Below are 25,444 nucleotides of genomic sequence, written 5' to 3'. Positions count from 1 at the left end.
TTTATGATAGAATGTTCTGAATATATCTGTTAAATTCTTCTGGTGCATTGTGTCATTGAAAGCTACTATTTCCTTGTTGATTTTCTCTTTGGATGAGTTATCTGTTGACATTAAGTGTGGTATTAAAATCCCCTAGTATTACTGAATTACTGTCATTTACTTTCTTTATGTTCCATACTAGCTGCCTTATGTATTTGGGTTCCACCATGTTGGGTGCATAAATATTTACAATTGTTGTATATTCTTGTTGGATTGCTCTCTTTATAATTGTGTAGTATCCTTTTTGTCTCTCGTTACAGTCTTTGTTTTAATGTCTATTTTTTAAGTATTGCTACTCCAGCTTTCTTTTCCCTTTGCATGATGTTTTTCTATCCCTTTGCTTTTTTTTTTTTTTTTAATAATTTATTGTCAAGCTAGCTAACATACATTGTATGTACAGTGTAGTCTTGGCTTTGGGAGTAGATTCCCATGATTCAACACTTATATACAACATCCAGTGCTCATCCCAACAAGTGTCCTCCTCAATGCCATCATCCATTTTCCTCACTCCCAACCCCTCACCCCCATCAACATTCGGTTATCTTTTTTTTCATTAACTTTTTTTTAATGTTTATGTTTGAGAGAGAGAGAGAATGAGAGAGCATGAGCAGGGGAGGAGTCAGAGAGAGAGAGAGAGAGAGAGAGAGACAGACAGACAGACAGACAGACAGACATAATCTGAAGCAGGCTCCAGGCTCCAAGCTATCAGCACAGGGCCCAAGGTGGGGCTCAAACTCAACGACCGTGAGATCATTACCTGAGCTGATGTTGGATACTTAACCAACTGAACCACCCTGGCACCCAAAGTTTGTTCTCTGTATTTAATGAGTCTCTTATGTTTTGCCTCCTTCTCTGTTTGTAACTTATTTGTCCTTCCCTTCCTCTATTGTCTTCTGTTTCTCAAGTTGCACATGAGTGAAAACATGATATCTGTCTTTTTCTGAATGACTTATTTCACTTAGCATTGACTGTTGTTGATAGCGCTGCTGTAAACACAGGGGTACAAGTGCCACTATGAATCAGCATTCCTGCATCCTTTAGATAAATTCCTAGTAGTGCAATTGCTAGGTCAAAGGGTAGTTCTATTTTTAATATTTTGAGGGACGTCCATACTGTTTTCCAGAGTGGCTGCACTAGTTTGCATTCCCACCAACCGTGTAAGAGGGTTCCCGTTTCTCTACATCCTTGCCAGTATCTGTTGCTTCCTGAGTTGCTAATTTTAGCCACTCTGACCAGTGTCAGGTGGTGTCTCAGTGTGATTTTGATTTGTATTTCCCTGATGATGAGTGATGTTGAGCGTCTTTCATATGTCTGTTGGCCATCTGGATGTCTTCTTTGGAAAAGTGTCTATTCATGTCTTCTGCCCATGTCTTCACTGGATTGTTTATTTTTCGGGTGTTGAGTTTGGTAAATTCTTTATAGATTTTCGATACTAACCCTTTATCCGATGTGTCATTTGCAAATATCTTCTCCCATTCTGTCAGTTGCCTTTCAGTTTTGTTGATTGTTTCCTTTGCAGTACAGAAGTCTTTTATCTTGATGAGATCCCAATAGTTCATTTTTGCTTTTATTTCCCTGGCCTTCGGAGATGTGTCGAGTAAGAAGTTGCTATGGCTGAGGTCAAAGAGGTTGTTGCCTGTCTTCTCCTCTAGGGTTCTGATGGTTTCTTGTCTCACATTTAAGTCTTTCATCCATTTTGAGTTTATTTTTATGTATGGTGTAAGAAAGTGGTCCAGTTTCATTCTTTTGCATGTTGCTGTCCAGTTCTCCAGGCACCATTTGCTAAAGAGACTGCCTTTTTTCCATTGGATACTCTTTCCTGCTTTGACAAAGATGAGTTGGCCATACATTTGTGGGTCCGTTTTTGGGTTCTCTATTCTGTTCCATTGGTCTGTGTGTCTGTTTTTGTGCCAACACCATACTGTCTTGATGATTACAACTTTGTAGTAGAGACTAAAGTCTGGGATTGTGATGCCTCCTACTTTGGTTTTCTTCTTCAATATTACTTTGGCTGTTTGGGGTCTTTTGTGGTTTCATACAAATTTTAGGATTGTTTGTCTAGCTTTGTGAAGAATGCTGGTGTTATTTTGATTGGGATTGCATTGAATGTGTAGATTGTTTTGGGTAGTATCAACATGTTAACAATATTTGTTCTTCCAATCCATGAGAATGGAATGTTTTTCCATTTCTTTGTGTCTTCTCCAATTTCTTTCATAAGTTTTCTATAGTTAAACATATAGATCTTTTACATCTTTGGTTACATTTATTTCTATGTATTTTATGGTTCTTGGTGCAATTCCAAATGGGATCGATTTCTTGATTTCTCTTTCTGTTGCTTCATTATTGGTGCATAGAAATGCAACCGATTTCTGTACACCGATTTTTGTATCCTGCAACCTTGCTGAATTCATGTATCAGTTCTAGCAGCTTTTTGGTGGAGTCTTTCAGGTTTTCCATGTAGAGTATCATGTCATGTGCAGAAAGTGAGTCTGAACTTCTTCTTTGCCAATTTAGATGCCTTTTATTACATTTTGTTGTCACATGGTCATCTATATGTAAGAAACCAGAAAGTGTTATCTAGCTTTGTAGCAGGAGAAAAACCTAGTGGTTTTGGTGACCATATTATTGTCTCTGTCCCAGAGGCTGTTATAATAATTTATGCTTGACATGGTAATGGCTCAGACTAGGGTAATACTAGTGGATTTATAATTTCAAGATATATGTAGGGTTAGAATTGGTAATATTTGATAACTGTTCTAACAGATCTCAAAACAAAGTAGCGCATATAAAATTGCAATTTATTTTTGTCCATTGTGATAGTCCAGATAGCCTCAGTTCATCTATGGCTTTATTCAGTCTTTAGAAAGATGTGAAATACCAGTAAGATCTGACAAAGTTATCATTCTGTTAGGGAAATTGAACCAGTTACTCAGTTTCTGAGATAAGTTTGTGGTTTGTAAAAATGTAAATGCTACAATTCTTAGAGTTTTAATGTACTCCTGGTGTTCAGTGACTGGTAATCTTATCTTCATTCTATTTAAAATATGAAGGGCTTAGTAGTGGGAATTTAAAACAAAGGGTCTTGAGGCACCTGGGTAAGGCTCAGTTGGTTAAGCATCCGACTTTGGCTCAAGTCATGATCTTGTGGTTTATGAGTTCGAGCCCCACATGGGGACATGCTGACAGTGTGGAGTCTCCTTTGGATCCTCTGTCTCCCTGTCTCTGCTTCTTCCCTGCTTGTCTCTCTTTCTCTCAAAAATAAAATAAAAAACATTAAAAAAAAAAAAGGTCTTTCCTGAATTATTTGAAAAGCTGAAAAACCATCTTAAAAAGGATGGGATTTCATTTTATGAGCAAGTAGTATTATGGATGGATTTTGAAGAATTTATAAGGAGTAGATACTTTTATGGAGATACAAAGATAAAAATTTAATAAATGGTGCTTGAAACCAGTTCAGGATTATGAACCACGTTGCTTAAAGTGGAAATTATTCAGGAGAAAAATAGGTTGAAACTTCTTTTCCCAATCTAGGAGCAAGTCTCAGAAATCATATGCATAAATCATAAACTGAGAGTTAAACATAAAAACTTTAATTCAAGACTGATATTTATTCCTTTTATTGAAACATTTAGTATTTGAACAAGCCTCTGCAAAATCTCCATATGGCACTAGGTGGCACACTGTGACTTTGGATGAAAATAATATATTTTGTTTAAGTCTCCTGGAAGAAAAGAACTTAGATGAAAATTTTGTTTGAAATAGATAATCTGTAATGTTATGAAGTATCTCAGAGTCATTTATTGAATACCAAGCCCTGATGCTGAGATTAAAATGTTTAAAACTACTGTACTTTAAGTTACTACTGACATCCTTACAATAATAGGGTTATTAAAAATGACTAGAATTTATTAGTTTATTGAAGAGTTCACTCAGCATATATTACAGAATGCACCTATACTTTTATGGAAAAATGATTTTCAGTCAGGCGTTGTCGTAAGATGAATGTTATACTGGTTTTGCATATGAAATATTAGAATTAAGAATTAAAATAAAGTCTTGAGCTAGTAGCTCTTTCTTTGAATGTGTGCATGTGTACTGAATATAAAAGAACTAACTTTGCAAAATTTATGGTAGAACTGAAACATTTATAGAAGAAAAGAATATTAGATTTCCAGTTTTCTGTTCAGACATTACTGCAGCATTGCTATCTTGTGATAACTTTAGTTCCTAGAAATTCATGAATTTATGAAGACTCTTGAGTTAGAGAATAATGTATAGAATGATGGATTTTGTGATCTGATATGTATCTCCATTTATCTACCTATAAGATTTTATGTGATTGCATAATTATTGGAAATATCTGAAATTATCGGAAAAAGAGCTGAAAAGCAGGCCACCTACTTAAACTTGTTCATCTGGCCTGAAAGAAATAGTTATACTCCTTGGTTAAACAATGCTTAGGTAACCTAAATGATAGATGCCAATCTAAGTTATCTATAGAGCTAATAATCATTGGGAGATGTGTTTAATCAAAAGGAGATTTTATTGTGTTTAATTTATTGGAAAGTATGGGAATAGAGATGATTCAAGAATTTTGCACAGGATGGAGTTGGAATAGTGGTCACAGATTAATGAGTTTTGGTGTAAGCTTATGAGTTAGGTAAGTAGATGCCATGTGGATATCCGGCGTAAAGTCAGAGGAATGAAAGAATGTAGGGGTAGGTATTTATTTTAAAGATGCAAAAGTTAAATTCTGGCTGCTTTCATACAAAAACTATGATTGAGTAGTTGTCACAGAGATTGTATGGCCTGCAAAGCCTGAAATAAATTATTATCTGGCCCTTTGTAGAAGTTTGTTGACCCATGCTTTAGAGGGTAATGCCTTTTTCGTCTCTTCAAGTCATACCATTCGTCAAGCAGTTTCTTTGAGAATAATGCTTTCTTTCATGTACTCCCGCAATAAACAAACAATTAAAATTAACCAGTAGGTGAGGAGAACCCAAAATGGAATGTGAATAACGTAATCACACTGAAAGTGGTGAGGATGGGAAGTACTAATTTAAGTAATTTTGGAAAACAAAATGCAGTACTTTGGATGCTGTAAGGCTAAAGATAAGAACTTTATAGAAATGTAATCTTAATAATATGTTTCTCAGAGTTGTGGGCTCGCAATTATGAAACTATTTGTGTGTTAGAATTGAACATGTAAGTAAATTTAGATAATGAGAACTGAGTTTCTCACTGGTAGAGAAAGAAATTACAAATGAAGAAAGGGAAAGAGTAAAATCAACCCTACGCGTGGGATTAAAATCAGAGGTATCAGACCTGTGATACGTAAGTGGTGGTGCTACAGTGTGTACACAGCAGTATTTGTGCTTCTTAGAAGAGCACATTTCCAAACTGAAGATTGTATTTATTCTTGAAGTAATTTGTTTATTTTTAAAGTTGTAAAATCGGTCTTTTTAGAAATAAAAAATCTCTGACTTACTTTCTTTTCCTCGTTTAATCTTTCAATCCCAAATTAGTTTTAAGTGTTTCCTTTATGAGAAAATGTGAGAAATAATGAATTTGTCAGCCAAATATATTTTATATGTTGACTAATCTAATAGTATAATAAATATTCTCTTTTCTCTATATAGGCTTCATTCCAGCGCTCTAATAGTCATGACAAAGTAAGGAGAATAGTTGCGGAGGAGGGTCGTACAGCAAGAAATCTGATAGCTTGGAGTGTTCCACTAGAAAGCAAAGATGATGATGGTATGTGTTTTTAAAAAGTTTCATTTTTGTTGTAAATTAGGAGGATATATTTAGCCCTAAACAGTAGATAGACCGAAAACAGTTTACAATTCAAACTCTTGAGCAAATTAGCATGCATTAAATAGGAAATAACTTTTCTGTTGCTTTTTTATCTTAGCTAATATACAAATGGTTTCATGAAAGTGTTAGTTTTGCTCTTTCACATAGGAAGGAATGTGGGTTATGATCGGCATATTAATTTTCTTTTTTAAGTTATAGGAGATTTAGATTTTTTCTTTTGTTAAATTCTTCTGAAAATAAAGAGGCTTTAAAATTTTACTGTATTCACCACAGTTACCTAGGTATAGTTTATTATTTTTTTTTCTTTTTTTTTTCAACGTTTATTTTTATTTTTGGGACAGAGAGAGACAGAGCATGAACGGGGGAGGGGCAGAGAGAGAGGGAGACACAGAATCGGAAACAGGCTCCAGGCTCCGAGCCATCAGCCCAGAGCCTGACGCGGGGCTCGAACTCACGGACCGCGAGATCGTGACCTGGCTGAAGTCGGACGCTTAACCGACTGCGCCACCCAGGCGCCCCTATTCTCAGTTTTTAAGAGTCTCTTATGGTTTACCTCCTTCCCTCTCTGTATATGTTTACCTATTTTTTACATTTTATCTTGCTTTTTATACTTTTTTACTTAAAAGTTTATTTTATCTGTATTTTACTTTCTACACTTTTATCTCTGATCCATTTGGAGTTTATTCTTGCATATTGTGTGAGGTGTGGGTCTCATTTTATCTTTTCCCATATGGTAAACAAGTTGCTCCAGCATCACTTACTATAAAGTCTATCTTGGCCCCATTTTTTTTGAGATGTCAGCTTATCATAAATTGAATTTCCATATGTAGTTATATTCTATTTCACTGGGGTGTTCATTCATGTATGAAGGCCATGCTGTTTTAATTATAGAGACATTATAGTATATTAAAATATCTGTTTAGGGGTGCCTGGGTGGCTCAGTTGGTTAAGCATCCAACTTCGCCTCAGGTCGTCTCATGGCTCGAGGGTTCAGGCCCTGCATTGGGCTCTGTGCTGACAACTCCCCTGCTCACACACGGTCTCTCTCTCAAAAATAAACATTAAAAAAAAATTAAAAAACAATCTGTTTGGACCAGTCCTCCCTCAGTAGCTTTTCTTTGCCAGTCTTCCTAGATATTTTTAAGGAACAGTTACTTTGAATCAAAAATTACTGAATAGAGAGGGAAATTAAATTTGTCTTAAAAATTTTTTTAAATGTTTATTTTTTGAGAGAGCAGGAGCAAATGAACTGGTGGGACTATTGAACTGTTGGGGAGGGGCGGAGAGAGATGGAAACACAGAATCTGAAGCAGGCTCCAGGCTCTGAGCTGTCAGCACAGAGCCTGACATGGGACTCGAACTCATGAACTGTGAGATCATGACCTGAGCCGAAGTCAGACACTTAACCAACTGAGCCACTGAGGCATCCCAAATTTATCTTTTTATATTTAGCTCTATTCTAGCCAAAAAAAAATTTTTTTAAATTTAAATCCAAGTTAGGTAACATATAGTGTAATAATGATTTCAGGAATAGAATTTAATGATTCATCACTTACATATAACACCCAGTGCTCATCCCAACAAGTGTCCATGCCCCTTTAGCTCTCCCCACCACCCAGCACTCTGCCAGCAACCCTCACTCAGTTTGTCCTCTGTACTTAAGAGTTCTCTTATGGTTTATCTCCTTTTGTTTTTATTATTTTTGCTTCCCTTATGTTCATGTGTTTTGTATCTTAAATTCCACGTGAGTGAAACCATATGATATTAGTCTTTCTCTGACAAATATCCTCTAGTTCCCTCCACATTTTGCAAGTGGCAGGATTTCATTCTTTTTGATCACCAAGTAATATTTGATTGTGTATATATACCACATCTTCTTTATCCATTCATCCGTCGATGGACATTTGGGCTCTTTCCATACTTTGGCTATTGTCGATAGTGCTGCTATAAACATAGAGGTGCATGTGCCCCTTCAAATCAGCACTCCTGTATCCTGTGGATAAATACCTGGTAGTGCAATTGCTGGATCATAGGAGCGGTTCTATTTTAATTTTTTGAGGAACCTCCATACTGTTTTCCAGAGTGGCTGAACCAGTTTGCATTCCCACCAGCAGTGCAAAAGAGATCCTCTTTCTCTGCATCTTTGCCAACATCGGTTGTTGCCTGAGTTGTTAATGTTAGCCATTCTGACAGGTGTGAGATGGTATCTCATTGTGGTTTTGATTTGTATTTCCCTGATGATGAGTGATGTTGAGCATTTTTTCATGTGTCTGTTAGCTATGTGGATGTTTTCCTTTGAAAAGTGTCTATTCATGTTTTTGCCCATTTCTTCACTGATTATTTGTTTTTTGAGCATTGAGTTTGATTAAGTTCTTTATAGATTTTGGATATTAACCCTTTGTCTGCTATGTCATTTGCAAATATGTTCTCCCCTTTCGTTGGTTGCGTTTTAGTTTTGCTGATTGTTTCCTTTGTTGTGGAGAAGCTTTTTGTCTTGATGAGGTCCTTCCCAATAGTTCATTTTTGCTTTTGTTTCCCTTGCATGGAGGGAAGTAAGAAGTTGCTGTGGCTGAGGTCAAAGAGGTTGTTGCCTGTTTTCTTCTCTAGGATTTTGATGGCTTCCTGTCTTACATTTAGATCTTTAATCCATTTTGCGTTTATTTTTGTGTATGGTGTAAGAAAGTGGTCCAGGTTCATTTTTCTGCATGTTGTTGTCTAGTTTTCCTCTCACCATTTGCTGGAAGAGACTATCTTTTTTCCACTAGATATCCTTTCTGCTTTGTCAAAGATTAGTTGGCCATACATTTGTGGATCCATTTTGGGTTCTCTGTTCTGGTCCATTGATCTGTGTGTCTGTTTATGTGCCAGTACCATACTGTCTTGATGATTACAGCTTTGTAATATAGCTTGAAGTTTGGAATTGTGATGCCTCCAGCTTTGGTTATCTTTTTCAGGATTGCTTTGGCTATTCTGGGTCTTTTCTGGTTCCATACTAATTTTAGAATTGTTTGTTCTAGCTCTGTGAAGAATGTTGGTGTTATTTTGATAGGGATTGCATTGAATGTGTAGCTTGCTTTGGGTAGTATTGACATTTTAACAATATTTGCTTTTCCAATCCATGAGCATGGAATGTTTTTTTTGTGTCTTCTTCAATTTATTTCATAAGCTTTCTATAGTTTTCGGTGTATAGACTTTTCACATCTTTGGTTAGGTTTCTTCCTGGATATCTTATGGTTTTGGTGCAATTGTAAATGGGATTGAGTCCTTGATTTCTCTTTTTGCTGTTTCATTATTGGTATATAGAAATGCAACCGATTTCTGTACATTGATTTTATATCCTGTGACTTTGCTGAACTCATGGATCAGTCCTAGCAGTTTTTGGTGGAGTCTTTTGGGTTTTTCATATAGAGTATCATGTCCTTTGCAAAGAGTGAATGTTTGACTTCCTCCTTGCTGATTTGGATGCCTTTTATTTCTTTGTGTTGTCTGCTGAGGCTGGGATTTCCAACGCTGTGTTGAATAATAGTGGTGAGAGTGGACATCCTTGTCATGTTCCTGACCTTAGGGGAAAAGCTCTCAGTTTTTCCCCATTGAGGATGATATCAGTGGTGGGTTTTGTATATGGCCTTTATAATCTTGACGTGTGATCTTTCTATACCTATTTTTTTGTATAAAAGTTTTTTTTTTATCAAGAAAGGATGCTGTATTCTACGTCTATTGAGAGGATCATGTGGTTCTTATCCTTTCTTTTATCAATGCGATGTATCACATTGATTAATTTGGAGATATTGAACCAGCTCTATATCCCAGGAATAAATTCCACTTGATCGTGGTGAATGATTCTGTTAATGTATTGTTGGATCCAGTTTCCTGGTATCTTGTTGAGAATTTTTGCATGCACGTTCATCAGGGAAATTAGTCTGTGCTTTTCCTTTTTAGTGGGATCTTGTCTGGTTTTAGAATCAAGGTAATGGTGGCCTCATAGAACAAGTTTGGAATTTTTCCTTCAATTGCTATTTCTTGGAACAGCAAGGTATTAACTCTTCTTTACATGTTTAGTAGAATTCCCCTGGAGAGCCATCCAGCCCTGGATTCTTGTTTGTTGGTACATTTTTGATCACTGATTCAATTTTTTACTGGTTATGGGTCTGTTCAAATTTTCTATTTCTTTTTGTTTCAATTTTGGTAGTTTATGTGTTTCTAGGAATTTTCCATTTCTTCCAGATTGCCCAGTTTGTTGGCCTATAATTGCTCATACTACTCTCTTAATATTGTTTATAATTTTGCAGTGTTGGTTGTGATCTCTCCTCTTTCATTCATGATTTTATTTATTTGCGTTCTTTTCCATTTTCTTAAAAAAAAATTTTTTTTTTAGTGTTTATTTTTGAGAGAGATGGAGAGAGAGGGAGGGAGGGATGGAGGGAGAGAAAGCACGAGCAGGGAGGTGCAGAGAGAGAGAGAGGGAGACACAGAATCCAAATCAGTCTCAAGGCTCTGAGCTGTCAGCACAGAGCCCGACGTGGGGCTTGAACTCATGGACTGTGAGATCATGATCTGAGCTGAAGTCGGATGCTTAACTTATTGAGCCATCCAGGTGCCCCTCCCTTTTCTTTTTGATCAAAAGGAGGTTTATCAATTTTGTTAATTCTTTCAGAGAACCAACTCCTGGTTTCATTGATCTGTTCTGTTTTTTTTTTTTTTCTTATTTTTAATTTTGTTGTCATTGATTTCTGCTTTAATCTTTATTAGTTCCATCATCTGCTGGTTTGGGGCTTTATTTGCTGTTCTTTTTCCAGCTCTTTTAGGTGTAAGGTCAGGTTATGTATTTGAGACCTTCCTTCTTCAGAAAGGTCTGGATTGCTATGTACTCCTTCTTATGACTGCCTTTGCTGCATCCCAGAGGTTTTGGGCTGTCATATTTTCATTTTCACTGGCTTCCATGTACTTTTTAATTTTCTCTTTAATTTCTTGGTTAACCTATTCATTCTTTAGTACAATGTTCTTTTTTTTTTTTTTTTAATTTTTTTTTTCAATGTTTATTTATTTTTGGGACAGAGAGAGACAGAGCATGAACGGGGGAGGGGCAGAGTGAGAGGGAGACACAGAATCGGAAACAGGCTCCAGGCTCCGAGCCATCAGCCCGGAGCCTGACGCGGGGCTCGAACTCCCGGACCGCGAGATCGTGACCTGGCTGAAGTCGGACGCTTAACCGACTGCGCCACCCAGGCGCCCCTAGTACAATGTTCTTTAATCTCCAAATATTCGTGGTCTTTCTAAATTTTTTCTTGTGGTTGATTTTGAATTTCATAGTGTTGTGGTCTGATAGCATGCAAAGTATGATCTTGATCTTTTTGTACTTGTTGAGGGCTGATTTGTGACTCAGTATGTGATCCATTGTGGAGAATATTCCATGTGCACTTGAGAAGAATGTGTATTCTCCTGCTTTAGGATGAAAATTCTGAATATATCTATTAAGTCCATCCAGTCCAGTGTGTCTTTCAGAGCCATTGTTTCCTTGTTGATTTTCTGCCTACATGATCTGTCTTTGCTCTAACTGGGATGTTGAAGTCCCCTTCTATTATGGTATTATTATCAGTGAGTTTCTTTATGTTTGTGATTAATTGATTAATATATTTGGGTTCTACCACATTGGGGTCATAAATATTTATAATTGTTAGATCTTCTTGCTGGATAGACCCCTTAATTACCATATAATGCCCTTCTTCATCTCTTGTTACAGTCTTTATTTTAAAATCTAGTTTGTCTGATGTAAGTATAATTACTCCAGCTTTCTTCTTGATGACTATTTGCATGATAGATGGTTCTCCATCCCCTTACTTTCAATCTGCAGGTGTCTTTAGGTCTAAATGAGTCTCCTGTAAGCAGCATATAGACGGGTCTCATTTTCTTATCCATTCTGATACCCTGTCTTTTGAGTGAAATGTTTAGTCCATTGACATTTAGAGTGAGTACTGAAAGATATGAGTTTAGTGCCATTGTGTTGCTTGTAGAGGGTGTTTCTGGTGATGTTCTGTGGTTGTTTCTAGTCTTTGTTGCTTTTGGTCTTTTTTGTTTTCTTTTGTCTTCTCTCCAATCAAAGGGTTCCCCTTAACATTTCTTGCAGGGCTGGTTTAGTGGTCATGAACTCCTCTAGTTTTTGTTTGGGAAACTCTTTATCTCTCCTTCTATTTTTGAATGACAGCCTTACTGGATAAAGAATTCTTGGCTGCACATTTTTCCGGTTCAGCACTTTGAATATATTCTGCTACTCCTTTCTGGCCTGCCAAGTTTCTGTGGATAGGTCTGCTGCGAATCTGATTTGTCTTCCCTTATAGGTTAAGAACATTTTTGCCTTGCTGCTTTCATGATTCTTTTCTCATCTGTGTATTTTGTGAATTTGACTACGATATGCCTTGGTGATGGTCGGTTTTTGTTGAATCTAATGGGAGTTTCCTGGTTTTTTGGATTTTGATGTCTACGTTCTTCTCTAGAGTAGGAAAGTTTTCTGCTTAAATTCACTCACATAAACCTTCTGCCCCTTTTTCTCTCTTTTCATCTTCTGAGACTCCTATGATTCGAATGAATCTGTGTTGATTAAGCCCCTGGCTGTCATTTCTTCCTCCTCTTTCTTTTGGGGTAAATTCCTTTGTTTTGTCATTTTGGAAGAAGAAAAAAATAAAGTGAAAAATAAAAATGAAAAAATCAAAAATCAAAAATCAAATAAAGGAAGCTATATCCTAGGTGTGTTTTTAGTCTGCTTGTTGAAGGAATCTTGATAGAGAAAAAAGGGAAAGAAAAGAAAAATAAGACATTTAAAAATTTTTATTTTATTTTTTTTTATTTAAAAAAAAAATTTTTTTTTCAACGTTTATTTATTTTTGGGACAGAGAGAGACAGAGCATGAACGGGGGAGGGGCAGAGAGAGGGAGACACAGAATCGGAAGCAGGCTCCAGGCTCTGAGCCATCAGCCCAGAGCCTGACGCAGGGCTCGAACTCATGGACCGTGAGATCGTGACCTGGCTGAAGTTGGACGCTTAACTGACTGCGCCACCCAGGCGCCCCTAAAAATTTTTAAAAAATAGATAAAATAGAATAAAGTGATATAAAGAAAATGAAATAGAATAAAAATTAAAAAAAAGTAAATGTAAAGTAGAAAAAATAAAAATAAATTTTTCTCTTTGTGTCCACTAAAGAGAATGAAACGAAAGAATGAAAAAAAACCAATTTAATCAAAAGCAGAAGCAAAAAAAAAAACGAATGCAAAACAGCAAACAGAATGAAACCTAATGAAGTTGCATCCAGTTTCCCCTAGAACTGAAACTTTAAACCCTGTATAGTCCATCTGTTCACTAAGTATGTGATGTGACTTCTGCTGGTCTTCTAGTGGATGTGCTTGGAGGGTGCAGTTGGGCGGGGCTTGGTGTAACAGCTCTATTCTCCACTAGGTTTCACTGCTTAGCTTACTGTGGTTGTCATTGTTGTGCGCAAATGTGTGCAGAGAGTGGAAATGGCTTCACCCAGTTCCCTAGTCTCTGGCACAGGAATGTTGCACTTTCACCACTTCACAATCAAGCACCCCTCCTTTGTCTCAGGCCTCTGTCCACCTTCAGCCTCTACCCTCTGCGTGTCCCAAGCTGTCCGCCTGCCAGGCAGCACCTCCCTCCAGAATTTTATATCAGATGGGGTTGTGTTTCAAATCCTCACACTTCAGAGACCCCTCCAGCTTGGACCCGTGCTGACTCCCTGTGGGAGGTTCTTGCTGAGCAATGGCTGGGTGCGGGATTGCCCTTGAAAATGTTCATGCGATCGCACAGCAGAAGAGGGTCAGAGATTATGTCAAACCACAACACAGCTGTTACTGGGTTTCACCACACTGTGGTGTCTTTGTCCCAGTACCAGCGAACATGGCTGCCCTCTGGGGTCTGCTGGGACCTTTGCTTGTTGGCAGGCCTTGTGGCCTCTACCAAATGCACTCCAAGCAGGGGAATCGCTTCTCCTGGGGTGGCACATGGACCCCTTAGATCCCTCTGCCTGCTCCTGGGAATCTACACTCCTTATTTCTTCACCAGAGCACCAGGCACTGAGTTTCGGAACTTTAGACTCTGGGCTCCACTGTTTATATAATCCTGATGGTATTGAAACCCTCTCCTTTCTTCCTGCCAGTGGTTTTGGGGAACAGATTTCTTGTTCAGTCCCCTGCAAGTGTTTTCACTCTTTCTCTCTCTTTCTCTCCAGCTACTTGCAGGGGAGTGTTTTTCCTGCACTCTTCTCATGTGCTGCACACTCCCCTTTCTCTGTCTTCTCTCTGCAAAAACAGTTTCCTACCCTCCATGGCTTTTCTCTTCCCTAGTTCACCTCTCTGCAGTGTGTATCCGCTGAATATTCTGTAGCTCAAGTTATGCAGATTGTTGTGTTAATCCTTAGGTCAATTTCCGAGGTGTTCAAAATGGTTTGATGTTGATCTAGCTGAATTTCAGGGACAAGGCAAGCTCAGGGTCTCCATACTGCTCTGCCATCTTAACTTCTCCCCTCTGTATTAGCCAAAATTTTCATAAGGAAGCTTACTGTTACGTTTTTAAATTATTTGATAGAGAATATATATTAATATTATTTACTATAAAAGTTATAACATAAGACCTAAGATTGTCTTATGGTTGTTGTATATGATTAACGAAATTTTATTTTCCCATTTCCATGGGTTATTTTATTATATAAATCTGAGGTTTATTAAAGTTTCTTCTAGTCAAAAAACATAAAACTAAAGAAAATACAACAGTGAATCACATCTCTGTATATAACCTGATTTTGCATGTAAGTGCATAAGAAATTGGCCAGTACAATTTTAAAGCTTCATTCATGCTTATTTCAAAATAACAGAACTATGAGCACAGAGAATCAGAACTTTCTGAATTTCTAAATAATGATGACAAAAGAAGAATGTTAACTTCATAATTTTTGAGGATTATTTTATATTGTCAGAACTTTGCCAGTAATAGGAAAATTTTTATTTTCTTTTTAAAAAAATAGCATCTTGTTCTTATTTATGGCTATAATATATACTCACATATTTCTAAGGATAATAATTCAGTTTTTAATAGTTTTCTTCTCTTATTTGTTTTCTCTGGTACTTGTTCTAAGCTGGTTATTCTACTGGATATTCTAAAAAATCTGCTGGTACCTTGTTCTCTATAATCAAAGGATGAATAATATAAGGACTGTGTAGGTGAGTGTAGTTCTATGCCTTTATCCCTGGTAGAACATTTGAGGGAGGCCCACTCATGGGTGATTAAATTGTTAACAGGTATTATGGCTCACTTCACTTATACTTCTTTTCAGGGGTCCTGGTCCAAAATTATTTTGCAGAAAGGAAAATCATTCTATTATACATTATAGATAGAATCTTATTCCTGTTTTGTCTTGCTCTCAAGAATAGAGTGATTATAAAACAGTAGTTAGGGGTGCCTGGGTGGCTCAGTCGGTTAAGCATCTGACTTCGGTTCAGGTCATTATCTTGTTTGTGAGTTCGAGCCCTGTACTGGGCTGTGTGCTGACATCTCAGAGCCTGGAGCCTGCTTCAGATTCTGTGTCTCCTCCTCTCTCTGCCCCTCCCATGCTCATGTTCTGTCTGTCTCTCTCTCTCAGTAATAAATAAACGTTAAAAAAAATTTAAAAAACACCAGTAGTTAGTGTCTTTCTAACTACTGGTGAGAAACAGGTGAGAATGATCTAAATGACGTCAAGAATACAAGGAACTGAAAACTTCTCTTCCCAATAAAACTGTGTATTTCATAAATCAGATAAATTAGTCAAAATACTGAGTTTTTAAATGGTAAAAAATATTCTTGATTTGATTGTTAAAATAAATTTTGAATTCAAAGAAGTATTTTTCAGACCTGTTTATAAGTTGAGGAATATCACTAACTTGATCTTGTTTTTAAATTACTGGAATATCTGACTTATTTAAGAAGTTGATTTATTCCTGTTCTGAGAAAGCCATTCAATAAAATCAGTTTCTGGTAACATGGAAGTTTATTTTTTTTATTTTTTTTTATTTTATATTGACCATGTATGGATTGTACTGTTCTGTGGTCTCTAGAAGGAGATTATATGTTAGAGTGTCCAAATGGTTTGTGTAGTTCAATTTTGTATTATCCATTTGTTGACTTTTATATTTGTCTATTTATTCTTGCCTTGAAGGAAAATCTAAATGTCAAACTGGTGGAAAATCAAAGAGGACAATTCAAGGCACACATAAAAATACCAAACAGGTACAGCATATACAACTTTCTACTTATAGAGTTTTAATTTCATTGAGACAATAAATATTGTGTATTTTGTCTTTATGTAAAAATCGTTGTAACATTCTTTAGTTAACAAATGTGTGTATAGTACTGTATACCCAGCTCGTACTAAATACTTTACAAATATAAATTTATTGCTGCTTGTCACAGTCCTTCAATGTTGGCATTATTATCTTCATTTAAAAAATGAGGAAACTGAGGTAGGAAGAAGTTCTATAACTTGCCAGTGAGTGACAAAGCCAAGATTTGAACCCATGCCATTAATTTCTAGTTTATGCTCTTAATGCTTCTGCTACACATCCCATATTTGTGAATTCTTTATGATTTTCTTTCTTGGTATGACAGTGTCTTTAGGTTGTAGAATAGTAAGAGTATTGTCTCTAAAAATTTTCACATTGCTTTACTAAAATTTGGAGAATGCAAGCCTACTTTATTTAAAAAATTTTTTTAGCATATGAATAGTTCGCTTTTTAATTCATAGTTATTTTCTCTTAAAGCATAGTTATATATGCTTTTCATATGTATTATTTTGGTTTTGATATTAAATATACCAATATGATTCTGTAAGCCAAAAGCTTCATTCACATAAGGAAAGCAGGAACTTCTAATCAAAATGTCATTGTGAGTTCCTAAGAAAGTCCCTGACTCCTCACATACAGTGGTATCAATGATAAAAAAATTAGTTTTAATTAAAAAGATAAAGGATTTTCAAAAATAAGATAACCATCTCTGTGGATCAGAAGTAAAACAAACACATTGACAGGTAGGTGGAGTTGGGGATGTGAACCTAATCAACAAATCTTAGGGGTAAAGGAGGCTGAAATGTCCTGATTATGATGGGAAAACAGATGGAGGATATGGTATAAAATTTTAGGCTTGTGTGGGGTTCTACATGAGAAGCAAAAAAAGCTACAATCTTCCTGGGGTTGTGCCCTGTGAATTGATGTCTGAAGCAGTACAAGGGAGTAGCCTGTGGTTTATGACAGGATCTGTATTCTTGAAGGGTGAGAGTTTTAAGTCCCCAGTAAAAGACCTCTGGAAGTGAGATCACTTCCAGAGTGGGCTAGATGATGGTCATCATAACACTAGTGCACATGGAGTGAGGGTGAGCAAAGTGAAGAACAAAAATATGAGAAATTCAGACTCAAAATGAACTTGTGATGTAAAATGTCAAAGCACATGAGGAGAATAATGTTATAAAATATAGATAACACAGTCTGTGAATGAGGTAATGAAAAGGCATTTTCCTAGAGAAGACTTGCAAATAGCTTAAAGTTCTCAAAGGAAAAAATAACTACAAACAAAAAGGAAAATTCTTAAAGAATACAGATGGATATTAATTTTGAACATTTATGGATGAAAGTGAACCAATTAGAAATCTTATAAATGAAATGTCAATGAAATTAAAAAAAACCCATAATTAATGGAGTAAATGTTGTATTGGACAAAGGGAATTTGTGAATTGGAAGACACTACTGTGGAGAATTTAAAACATGTCTCAGAGACCTAACGAGATGGAAAATAAGAAAGATGGATTCCAGGACTGTTGAAAGTAGAGAATAAATAGTGGGCATTGAATATTTGAAAAGATAATGTTGAAAAATTTTCTCATTTTGAGTTCCCAAGAGCTTCAGAGCATAACTGTAGAGCTGAGCAGGGTAAGTAAAAAGAGATATATTCCTAGCTACATTCTAGGGAGTCTGAAGAATGTTAAGGTTAAGGAAAAAAATCTTTAAAAATACCAGGAAGTCGGGGCTCCTGGGTGGCTCAGTCGGTTAAGCATCCGACTTCGCCTCAGGTCGTGATCTCGCGGTCTGTGAGTTCGAGCCCCGTGTCGGGCTCTGTGCTGACAGCTCAGAACCTGGAGCCTGTTTCAGATTCTGTGTCTCCCTCTCTCTCTGACCCTCCCCCATTCATGCTCTGTCTCTCTCTGTCTCAAAAATAAATAAACGTTAAAAAAAATTTTTTTTTAAATAAAAATAAAAATACCAGGAAGTAAACAAAACTACAGAGGAATGACAGATTAATAGCCTTATTATGAACAAAAGGACAATGAAGCAATATATTCGAAGTTTTAAGACAAAATTACTTTTAACCCAGAATTCTATGCTCAGCCAAGTGCAAGAGTAAAATAAAGCCATTTTTAGATATTTTAGACAAAGACTAAGTGTTTGCCACCCACTGACCCTTAATGAAGGAACTATCAAAGACGAACTTCAAGAAGAAAAGGTAACGTGGAGGAAGGAGCGTGATAAAAAGGTATGTGTAGGGGCGTCTGGGTGGCGCAGTCGGTTAAGCGTCCGACTTCAGCCAGGTCACGATCTCGCGGTCCGTGAGTTCGAGCCCCGTGTCAGGCTCTGGGCTGATGGCTCAGAGCCTGGAGCCTGTTTCCGATTCTGTGTCTCCCTCTCTCTCTGCCCCTCCCCCGTTCATGCTCTGTCTCTCTCTGTCCCAAAAATAAATAAACGTTGAAAAAAAAAAAATTAAAAAAAAAAAAAGGTATGTGTAAAATATGTTCGTAAATCTTACTAACAGTTGATGGTTTGAAAACACACACAATTAGATTCAGAAAAGTGAACTATAGTTTTAGACAATATTAACATGAAAGCTAGATTGTAGGGAGTTAGAATGGAGTTAGAGTGATAAAATCCTTGTCTAAAGGAGGAAGTTTTTGTTAGGAAAATATGAAGTAAATGTGTATGATAAAAAGGCCATCTACTAAAAGCAGCCATGATTTCCAAATAGAGGAAAAGAGGAAGTAAATAAATCAAAGCTTTTCAACCCCGTAAAAGGCAAGAGAAAGAAAAGAAAAATTATGGTAAAAAAAACCAGAAAAGATGGTGGTGGATATTAAGCATAAATATATTAGCAAACATAATATGTGTAAACTGATTTAAATTCACTACTTACAAGTACTGTGTGTTAACTGGTTGTGTCACTGGAGCTGCACAGGTTAAGTTCACCACTTAAAAGGCAGTTGATTGAACTAAATCTCTCATTTCAAATTGAGCTATATGTTGCTTACAAGGGACACATTTAAAACTTCAAGGAAAGACAAAAAACAAAGGGATAGAAAAAAATCCAGGTAGATACTTGGTATTCTAGATATACTCTAAAGTTAGTATAGCAATACTCAGATCAGATGGAATTCAACATGAAATGCATTGACAACATAAAGATAATGTTGCATAATGGTAAAAAGAATAATCATCTATGGAAAAATAGTAAATTTTTATGTACCTTACAGCATAAGCTTGAAATAAGTAAAGCCCAAACTAACAGAATTATAATAGGAAATGTACATTCATAATCATACTAGGAAATATTAATATCTCCTACTCAGAAACTGATAGATCAAGCAGAAAAAAAATAGTAAGGTTATAGAATTAGTACAATTATGTTACATCTCACATAAATAAATAAATATATGTGTGTGTATTGGCACTCAAGAAATAGTGTACACAGAACATATATGCAAAAATTGACCACATACTAGGTCGTAAGGGTAGTCTCAATAAATAGAAGTGAGAGAAGCCAGAACATGTTCTTTGACTGTAAGTGCAATTAAATTAGAAAAAAAATGGAAGGATATTTTAATATCATATACAAAAAATAGATTATTGATGGACTAAAGCCCAAATGTGAGAACAAAAATTTAAAACTATCTAGAAAGATATTTTTTATTACCTTGAAATAGGAGAGACTTTCCTAGATAAGACAAAAAACAGAATTCATGCATAAGTTACATAAAATTAAATTTATATGCTAAAAAACTCAGTTAAACAAAACTAAAGATAAGACTGGGAGAAGATACTATATATCAAAATTTATAAAGAGCTAAGATTAATCAGAAAAAAAACTGTAAAAAATTGTGGGAAACCTGAATAGCTTGTAAACCTGTGAAAAGATGCTTCGTTTTAGTAGTAATCAGGGAAATGCGTCTTGTGAAACCTTGCCACTTTGCCCTCTAGAACTAGGTTCATCATCAGCATATCTTCTGTATTCCACTCTTCTCTTGAACATTCCTTTTACCTTCTTGTTTTAAAACTAAATCCTAACTGACTTGTGAGGATCCTGCTTCCACGGTCTTTAAGTAATAGCTGCAGCACTTTGATCTATGGTTGTAGAGTTTGGTTAGGTATTCTGCCTTTCCTTACTGCCATTTCAGACAATTCTCCCTTCTGTCTCCTAAAACTTCCTGGATCTGATATAGCTATCAGACTATACCACCTGCGTTTCCTTCTTGTAGTTGCTGACAGACTTCTAGGTCACTTTTTATTCCTTGAAGATATAATTTCCAGGCTCACTGCAGGCTCTCTACCATCACTGCCATCCTCTCAATTCCTTGCATTTCTTTCTTCCAGCAGTCTTATCTTCTACTCATTTCCATGGTCACACTCTTGCCTTGTCCTTACTGATAACTACTCTTCCTCCAGTATCTCAGTCTCCATCCCTCTTCTACCTGTCATCTTTCTTTCCACCTTACTTCCTCTGATCTCCTGACTCTAATTGTTCTTCAACCCCATATAATCTGTAATTTATTGATCCTGCCACCCTTTGGCTGTCTTTCATTTTCCATATGTCTACACTTCCCTGAAAATCCACCTGAGATTCTATGGTTTGTCTGTCATAATCATTTTCCTGCATACTCTCTTGACTGTCTTACTACCCTGCCCCTTGGCAGTATATGCTTGGCAGGACTGTCCTGTTTAAATCTACCTTTCTGCCTGTTGTGCTGTGTATATCTATGCATTTTGAACATGGCTAGAGAAAAGTATCAATTATGTTGACTAGGCTATTTTTACACTTATGACCGCTAACTTCACATGGATAGTACTGTCCCAAAGTCCTATTGTATGCCCCTAGCTTTTTATGTCAATACAGATCCCAGAGTTATTAAAAGGATAATAAAGGAATACTACAAATAACTCTATATGACACAAATTTGATAACCTAGATGAAATGGACTAAGTCCTTTAAAGGCACACTATCAAAACTCTGTGAAGAGGGGCACCTGGGTGGCTCAGTCAGTTAAACCTCTGACTTTGGCTAAGGTAATGATTTCATGGTTTGTGAGGTCGAGCCCTGCATCAGGGGCTGACAGCTCTGAGCGTGGAGCCTGCTTAGGATTCTGTGTCTCCCTATCTCTCTGCCCCTCCCCCCTTTGTGCTCTGTCTCTGTCTCTCAAAAATAAACAAACATTTGAAAAGAAAAACCTCTCTGAGGAAGAAATAGATAATCTTTATAGGCCTAAAGCTATAAAGAAATTGAATCAGTAATTAATAATCTTCCAAAACAGAAAGTGCCGGGCCCCTGTGGATTCATTGTTGAATTCTAAGTATTTAAGGAAGAAATCAAACCAATTCTCTACAGTCTCTTTCAGAGGGTAGAGGCAGAGGGAATAGTTCCTAACTCATTTAATCAGGCCCTAATACCAAAATCAGACAAAAACATTATAAGAAAAGATAACTGCAGACCAATAACTCTCACGAACATAGATGAAAAACAATCCTCCATAAAATATTAGCAAATTGTATCCCACAATATTTGAAAAGAATGATACACTATGACCAAATGGGATTTATCCCAAGGACAAAGCTAGTTCAACACTCAAAAGTAAATAAATGTAATGCATTACATCAGCAGGCTAAAAAGAAAAATCACATTATCATATCAATAGGTGCAGAAAAAACATGTGACAAAACTCAACACTGATTTATGACAAAAACCTTCAGTAAGCTAGGAATAGAGGGGAGTTTCCTGAACTTGATAAAATAAAATCTACAAAAAAACCTACAACTAATGTGATACTTAATGGTGAGAAAGTAGAAGCTTTCCCACTAAGATCAGTTATAAGGCAAGGATGTCCCTTTCACTACTGGTTTTCAACATTATAATGGAAGTTCTCCTAATGCAGTATGACAAGAAAAGGAAATAAAAGGCATACAGCTTGGGAAGGAAGAAATAAAACTGTCTTTGTCCACAGATGATAAGATTATGTAAGAAATCTGAAAGTATCAAGAAAAAACTCCTGGAACTAATAACCCATTAGAGCAGGTTGCAGGGTAGAAGATTAATACACAGAAGTCAGTGGCTTTCCTGTATACCAGTGATGAACAAGTGGAATTTAAAATTAAAAACACAATACCATTTATATTAACACTCCCTTGAATTAAATACATAAGTATAAATCTAAGAATGTATGTATGGATATATATGAAAAAAACTATAAAACTCTGATGAAAGAAATCAACTAAATAAATGGAAAGGCATTCCATGTTCATGAATAGAAAGACTGAATATTGTCAAGATGTCATTTCTTCCCAGTTTTATGTGTAGATTCAGTATAATCCTGACAACTTATTTTATAGATACTGACAAACTGGTTCTAAACTGTATGTGGAGTCAACGAAATATTGAGGAAGAACAAAGTTGGAGGACTGACACTACCCAACTTTCAGACTTTCTATAAAATTACAGTAATCAAGGCATGTGTTGTTGGCAAAACAATAGGTAAATGGATCATGGAAGAGAATAGAGAGCCCAGAAATAGACCCACATAAATAGCTAGCTACTCTTTAACACAGGAGCAAAGGCAATACAATGGAGCAAATATGGTTTTTTCAACAAATCATGCTAGACCAACCAAATGGACATCCATATGCAAAAAATGAATCTAGGCAGATACCTTATACCCTTCACAAAATTAAACCAAAAAATGGATCATAGACCTAAATGTAAAGTGCAAAAACTATAACATTCCTGATAACATAGAAGACCTAAATGACCTTGGGTATGGTGATGAGATTTTAGATATAATATCAAATTTGTGATCCATGAAGGAAATCTTGATAAGCTAGATTTAATTAAAATTAAAACTTTGCTCTACAAAAGACAATGTCAAGAGAATGAGAAGACAGGCCACAGACTGGGAGAAAATATTTGCAAAAGACACCCTTGTTAAAGGATTGTTATCCAAAATATATGAAGAACTCTTTAAACTCAAATAGTAAGATACAGTGTTATATTAGTTTTAGGTGTACAGTATACTGATTAAACAACACTGTATGTTAACTGCCCTAGAATTAAAATAATAAAAAACCTCAACGATAAGAAAACAAGCAAACTGATTAACAAACAGGCCAGAGGATATACAGAAGGCAAATCAGCCTATGAAAAGATACTCCACATCATATGGCATCAGGGAAATGTAAGTTAAAGCAACAATGAGATGTTACTACACACCCATTAGAATGGCCAAAATTGGGAATACTGATAACACCAGATGCTGGTAAAGATGTGGAATCACAGGAACTGTCGTCATTCATTGCTCATGAGAATGCACACTGGTATAGTCACTTAGGAAGACAGTCTGGCAGTTTATAAATTGCTAGTTTATAAAGTCTTATAAAACTAAACCTACTCTTACCATATAATCGAATAGTCATGGTCCTTGGTATTTACACAGAGGAGTTGAAAACTTAATGTCCACACAAAAATTTGCACATGGATGTTTATAGCAACTTTATTCATAATTGTCAAAACTTGGAAAAAACCAAGATGTCTTTCAGTAGGTGAATGGATAAATAAGCTGTGGTACATCCAGGCAATGGAATGTTATTCAGTAAAAAGAAAAGAGCTATCAAGCTATAAAAAGACATGGGGGGGGGGTCCCTGAGTGGCCTAGTCAGTTAAGCGCCCGACTTAAGCTCAGGTCATGATCTCACGGTTTGTGGGTTTGAGCCCTGTGTCAGCTCTGTGCTGACAGCTCAGACCCTGGAGCCTGCTTCAGATTATGTCTCCCTCTCTCTCTGCCCCTCCCCCGCTCACACTCTGTCTCTTAAAATGGATGTTAAAAAAAGAAAAAAGTCATGGAGGAACTTTATTATTATTTAAAAAAATTTTTTAAATTGTTTATTTTTGAGAGAGATACAGAGCATGAACAGGGGAGGGGCAGAGAGAGAGGGTGACACAGAATTTGAAGCAGTCTCTAGGCACTGAGCCATCAGCACAGAGCCTGACTTGGGGTCTTGAACTCATGAGCTGAGCCATGAGATCATGACCTCAGCTAAAGTTGGAGGCTTAACCGACTGAGCCACCCAGGCACTCTGACATGGAAGAACTTTAAATGCTTACTACCAAGTGAAAGAATCCAACCTCAAAAGGGTACATACCATATGTTTATATGGCATTCTAGAAAAGGCAAAACTGTGGAGACAAGATCAGTGGGGTGGACGCTGCCCAGTAAACATCATTAAAGTCTTCTCCCTCACCACCATCGTGTCTAAGTCAGAGTCTCCCAAAGAGCCTGAACAGCTGTGGAAGCTTTTCACCGGAGGTTTGAGCTTTGAAACATCTGATGAGAATGTGAGGAGCCATTTTGAGCAATGGGGAATGCTTATGGACTGTGTGGTAATGAGAGGTCCAAACACCAAACACTCCAGAAGCTTTGGGTTTATCACGTATGCCACTGTGGAAGAGGTGGATGCAGCCATGAATGCAGAGCCACATAGGGTGGATGGAAGAGTTGTAGAACCAAAGACGGCTGTCTCAAGAGAAGATTCTCAAAGACCTGGTGCCCACTTAACTGTGAAGAAGATTTTTGTCGGTGGCATTAGAGAAGACACTGAAGGTCATCATCTAAGAGATTATTTTGAACAGTATAGGAAAATTGAAGTGATTGAAATCATGACTGACTGAGGCAGTGGTAAAAAAAGGGGCTTTGCTTTTGTAACATTTGATGACCATGACTCTGTAGATAAGATTGTCGTTCAAAAATATCGTACTGTGAATGGCCACAAATGTGAAGTAAGGAAAGCTGTATCTAAGCAAGAGATGGCTGGTGCTTCATCCAGCCAAAGAGGTTGAAGTGGTTCTGGAAACCTTGGTGGTGGTCATGGAGGTGGTTTTGGTGGGAATGACAACAGTGGTCATGGAGGAAACATGAGTGGGCGAGGTGGCTTTGGTGGCATTTGAGGAGGTGGTAGATATGGTGGCAGTGGAAATGGCTATAATGGATTTGGTAATTTGGTAATGATGGAAGCAACTTTGGAGGTGGTGGAAGCTATAACGATTTTGGCAATTACAAAAATCAGTCTTCAAATTTTGGACCCATGAAAGGAGGAAAGTTTGGAGGCAGAAGCTCTGGCCATTAAATCACGAAGCCAAGGTATCTATGGAGGTTCCAGCAGCAGCAGTGACTATGGCAGTGGCAGAAGGTTTTAATTACTGCCAGGAAGCAAAGCTTGGCAGGAGAGGAGAGCCAAAGAAGTGACAGGGAAGCTAC

General features: G+C 36.8%; 1 protein-coding gene and 1 pseudogene across 3 annotated transcripts in view; both read left to right on the top strand.

Moving 5' to 3' along the window:
- Window positions 1–25,444, top strand: part of SCAPER (S-phase cyclin A associated protein in the ER) — a 508,094-nt gene that overhangs the window by 21,649 nt on the left and 461,001 nt on the right. For all 3 annotated transcript variants that reach the window (XM_030317623.2, XM_030317622.2, XM_030317624.1), the window contains exons 3-4: window positions 5,679–5,796; window positions 16,055–16,125. In XM_030317623.2, coding sequence (XP_030173483.1) covers window positions 5,679–5,796; window positions 16,055–16,125 — 189 coding nt within the window. The remainder of the gene's footprint in view (window positions 1–5,678; window positions 5,797–16,054; window positions 16,126–25,444) is intronic.
- LOC115515967 lies at window positions 23,331–25,396 on the top strand (annotated as a pseudogene).

This window comes from Lynx canadensis, chromosome B3, assembly GCF_007474595.2.
Source record: "Lynx canadensis isolate LIC74 chromosome B3, mLynCan4.pri.v2, whole genome shotgun sequence".
NCBI classification, from domain to species: domain Eukaryota; kingdom Metazoa; phylum Chordata; class Mammalia; order Carnivora; family Felidae; genus Lynx; species Lynx canadensis.
The sequence above is the reverse complement of the archived record's forward strand: the minus strand, read 5'-3'. Positions and strand labels throughout refer to the sequence as shown.